General features: G+C 33.4%; 1 protein-coding gene across 1 annotated transcript in view; it reads right to left on the bottom strand.

The window, feature by feature from the left end:
• Nucleotides 1-1433: 1433 nt before the first annotated feature.
• Nucleotides 1434-5000, bottom strand: part of LOC119577184 — a 40746-nt gene continuing 37179 nt past the window's right edge. Inside the window, exons 3-4 of the mRNA XM_037924908.1 lie at nucleotides 3243-3488; nucleotides 1434-2380 (exon numbers count right to left, since the gene is read on the bottom strand). Coding sequence (XP_037780836.1) covers nucleotides 2054-2380; nucleotides 3243-3488 — 573 coding nt within the window. The 3' untranslated portion in view covers nucleotides 1434-2053. The remainder of the gene's footprint in view (nucleotides 2381-3242; nucleotides 3489-5000) is intronic.

The following is a 5000-nucleotide window of genomic DNA, read 5'->3' as shown; positions in this document are numbered from 1 at the left end:
AATAATAATAATAATAATGAATATAATAATAATAGTAATGATGATGATAATTATAACACTAATAATAATAATAATAATAACAACAACAACAACAACAACAAAACAACAACAATAATAATAACAATAATAATAATAATAATAATGATAATAACAATAATAGTGATGATAATAATGATGATGATGAAGATGGTGATGATAATAGTAATGATAATAATAATGATAATGATAATGAGATGATGACGATGATGAAATAATAATAATAATAATAAGAAAAAAAAAAACAGTGATAATAATAATAATAAAAACAAATAATAATAATAACAATAATAATATCAATTATAATAATAATGAACATAATAACAATGTTAACGACAATATCAGTAATAATAATAAAAATTATAATGATACTGAAATAATCAAAATTAAGATGAAACCAATAATAATGATGAAATAATAACAAAATAAACAAAAATGATAATCATAATAATAACAATAATAATGATAAAAATGATGTTAATAATGATAATGATAATAACGATAGTAATGATAGTAATAATAATAATAATAATGATACTAATAGTAATAATAATAATAATAATAATAATAATAATGATAATGATAATATCAATAATAACGGTAATGATAATAACATTATTGATTATAACGATTATAATAACAATAAAAAGACAATGCTAATAATAATAATGATAATAATAATAATAATAATAATAATAATAATAACAATAATAATAATAATTATGATAATGATAATAGTAATTATAATAACAATAATAATAATGATAATGACAATAATAAAGTTATAATAATAATCATAATAATAATCATAATAAAAATAGAAAACAATAATGATAATAATGATAGAAAACAATAATGATAATAATGATAGAAAATAGCAATGATATAATATTGATGATAATGATATACAATAGATATAAGGAATACTAAAGATGATGTTATAGTAATAACACTATAACGATTTATTGATAAGGTCAATAAACCATCATAACCGGGAGAAAAAGTATATATGTACAAAAAATAAACACAGAAAAAAAATGTATTTTTAAAACTCTAATCTATCAATGAAACGATGTTTCTGCTATGTCGTAATCAGAAAGGAAAATTTCTGTGTTTATTGGTCAAGAAAAACGTATTCTTAACGACGCTTACTCGTGTGTAGTAACAAAAACCATATTCCGAAAGTGTATTTATAAATTCTTTTAAAACGTATTTTACGTTTGTTATCTTCGTTTTTTTCACGGTTGGATGTGACGCTTCGACCCATTTATTTTATTTATCTCAGAATTACGAGAAGAAGAATAAAGAGAGAGAGAGAGAGAGAGAGAGAGAGAGAGAGAGAGAGAGAGAGAGAGAGAGAGAGAGAGAGAGAGAGAGAGAGAGAGAGAGAGAGAGAGAGAGAGAGAGAGAGAGAGAGAGGAGAGAGAGAGAGAAGAGAGAGAGAGAAGAGAGAGAGAGAGAGAGAGAGGAAGAAAAGCAGTTCCTTCCCAGAGGTCGTGAATGTAATGCGTGCTTATCTTCAAAGACAATTTTCTGTCTATCCATTTTTTTTTTCTTGTGGTCTTGCGTGATTTATATACACTTCTTAATTACGTCCGTAACTTTGTTTTAACTCTTATCATTTTCTTATTTGCCTGAGTTAAATTTTATGATTAAAAAAAAGAAAAAAAGAAAAAAAAATCCGCAGCAGTTTTACTTTTCCTTAACCTTACGACCGTTAAAAGTGTTTTTATTTTTCTTTCAACGACTTCGCATTAATCTTCGCTTTCAAGTTTAACAGAGAAAGAAAAAAGACAATGAAAAAATATTATTACTATTTAATTTTTAACTGTTTAAAGTGTGAAAACGAAGAGGTCTCAGGCATTTTTTATTTTCTTAAGCCAAAGTGTGGTGAAAAACATCCGTGTTTGAAGCCCCCCCCCTCTCAAAAAAAAAAAAAAAAAAAAAAAAAGAAGAAGAAAAAAAATCAGCTAACTTTAAAACATGTAAAGCAAAAACCATCATTTTTGTCTTCACTTTAGTAATTAAAGTGTGTGAAATAATGCTTATACTTGCTAGAACTGACGGGCAACTTAGGCTTCCACACGTAAACATTGGAAGGCCGACCATTATAAGGGAAATACTTGTTGATGTTAACAAAAGGCTTCTTAGTCGGCTTCGGGGTAGTGGTCGTCGGGGTTTCGGTCGTGGTGGTTGTGGTAGTCGTTGTTGGAGTGGTCGTAGGCTTCCAGAAGTAAGCTGGTGGAGTCGTGCCGGTGGAAATCCAGAAATCGGGAGATGTTGGTGAAGTGTTCCAGTGATAGACTTGGTTCGGGCGGCCGTTGTTGGTGAAGTCGATCGGCAACTGAATGGGAGTAAATACCAAATGATTGGGGTAAATCGTGTTAGGTATAAATAAATAGAATAAAAAAAAGAGGTCAGAGAAACAGATTAGAATGCAAATGTAAAGTGTAAATAAAGAGAAAAAAGAGGCCAGAGAAACAGATTAAAACGCAAATGTAAAGTGTAAATAAAAAAAATATATATAGGTCAGAGAAACAGATTAAAATGCAATAATTATGATAAAAAAGGGATTTAAGAAATGGATTAATATGCACTAATCCAACTACACAGAAATGTAACTAGATAAAAAAAAGAATGAAAAAATAAAATCAAATTAAAGAAATTCGATACCATTTAAGAAGTGGATTAGAATTTAACACAATTTTAATTAAGAAATGGATTAGTTTGATAAATATCTACTTAGAACCGAACACAAGTCTAATCAGATCTATTAAAACTCACGAATCATTATAATGCATCACGACACCAAAATACTCATTGAAAAGACCGCTAGAAAAAATCAGTAATCAACGTATTCACTTCAGTTCATTAAGTATCATTGTGAAGATGGGGAGAGAGAGGAAGATGGATAAATGGGAAGAGAGAAAGAATGGAAGGAAGAAAGAGAAAAGGAAGAGGAGAAAAGAGGAGAAGGAAGATGAGTAGGATGAGGTAAAAGAAAGAGAAATGTGTAAAGAGTGAAGAAGAAAGAGAGGAAGAAGAAAAAAAAAGATAAATAAAGAGGAGAGGGAAGAATACAAGGAAATATATGAGAGAAGACAAAGTTAGAAACGAATATACGAAACACCTTGTAAAAAAAGTAAGAACACATTGGAAACCAAATAAACAAACAAACACAAACAAATAAACCCTCGAGAGCTAACCTTCTGCAACGGAGAAGACGCCTCGGCCTGTGACTGCGGCTGCGGCGGCTGCGGCTGCGGCTGCGGCACGGTCTGCTCCACCTCCTCCCCTTCCCCCGTCTCTTGAATGTTGTTGTTGACGAAATAGTAAGGAAGCGGAGGCAGCTTGATGTAGTAAATGGGCGAGTCTCCGCGGCGTTTGCCTTGGCCTTGCACTATGGAGGGCGCCGGGCCGGTTCCTCTGTCCAGACCCAGTTGTTGCAGCACCTGTTTGGGTTTCAGAGGGACGTGTTAGTGAAGGCTGTGTGGGAGGAAGGTGAGGAAGTACCACCTGTTTGGGTTTCAGAGGGACGTGTTAGAAAGAGGGAGTTTAGGCATAAAGTGAGTTTAGGGACGAACACCCTGTTTAGGAGTTAGAGTGACGTTTTAGTGGTAATGAGAGGAAGGTGAGAAAGAAACACCTGTTTTACCGAGGGGCGTGTTAGCGAGGGTCGTGTGGGAGGAAGGTGAGGCAGTAACACCTGTCTGGGTTTTAGAGGGATGTTTTAAGATAAAGGGAATTAAGGTAGGAACATCTGTGCAGGTTTCAGGAGGACGTTTTAGACAGAGTCACTTTAAGCAAGAACACTGTTTAGGATTTAGAGGGACGTTTTAAAGAACACTTGTGTGAAATTTAGACGTGTAAGGAGATTATAACCCTTTTTTCGGATTGTGATTTATTAGAGCGTGATAACGAAGGCTCCGAGATGGAGTATGAAAGCAACACATGTTTAGCTTCCAAAGGGACGGTATAGCAAAAAAAAAAAAAAAAAAGAAGAAGAAAAAAAAAGTATATAGTAAATAAATAAATAAATAAATAAATAAATAATGATGGAAGGAAGTTCAGAAAGGGTTTTAGAAGGCAGTCGGGGGAAAGTTAAGGAAGTAACATCTGTTCTTGGGCTGTGAAGGACGTTTTGGCGAAGGTTGACGACGAAGCAACACCTGTTTTTAGTAAAAGAAAGTTTTCTTTTTGGTGAGAAAGAAGAAGGATCTTTTAGTATTTAGGTTACGAGCAAGTTAAGTAAGAAATACCTTTTTAGCGAAGATCTGGGGGAGGGAGTGGAAAGGAAGGATGGAAAGAATTAAGGAAGAGATAAATAGAGGAAGATGAGAAGGAAGGGAGGAAAGGAAAGTGGGAAGCAGGGAGGAAACAAAGAGGATGAAAGGAAGGAAGGAAGGAAAGACGGAAGAAAGGAAGAATAGAAAGCAGAAAGGGAGGAAGGAAATAAGGAAGAAAGGACGCATAGAAAGCAGACAGAAAGTGAGGAAGAAAGGAATGAAGTAAAATAAATAAAGAGGAGAGGGAAGAATACAAGGAAATATATGAGAGAAGATAGAAAGGAGACAGAAAGGAAAGAAGAAAGGACGTATAGAAAGGAGACAGGAAGGAAAGAAGAAAGGAAGGAAGGAAGAAAGGACGGATAGAAAAGAACCAGAAAGGAAAGAAAGAAGGAAGGAAGAAAGGACGGATAGAAAGGAGACAGGAAGGAATGAAGAAAGGGCGTATAGAAACCAGAAAGAATGAATGAATGAAGTAAAGATGGATAGAAAGGAGACAGGAAGGGAGGAAGGAAGGAGTGGCTAGGTTCTGAGGTGGACTGGTGGTTCTGGCGTGTGGTTGAAGGGTCGATGTGTGTTAATGGGTTGTCTGTCTGTCTTCCTCTTTCTACTTCTATTTCTATTTGTATGCATGATTATCAGTGTTTATTTTGCTTATTCTGTTTGTCTTTCTGTCTG

Source organism: Penaeus monodon, chromosome 9, assembly GCF_015228065.2.
Source record: "Penaeus monodon isolate SGIC_2016 chromosome 9, NSTDA_Pmon_1, whole genome shotgun sequence".
Classification (NCBI taxonomy): Eukaryota; Metazoa; Arthropoda; class Malacostraca; order Decapoda; family Penaeidae; genus Penaeus; species Penaeus monodon.
Note: the sequence above shows the minus strand (reverse complement) of the source record. Positions and strands in the feature narration are given on the sequence as shown.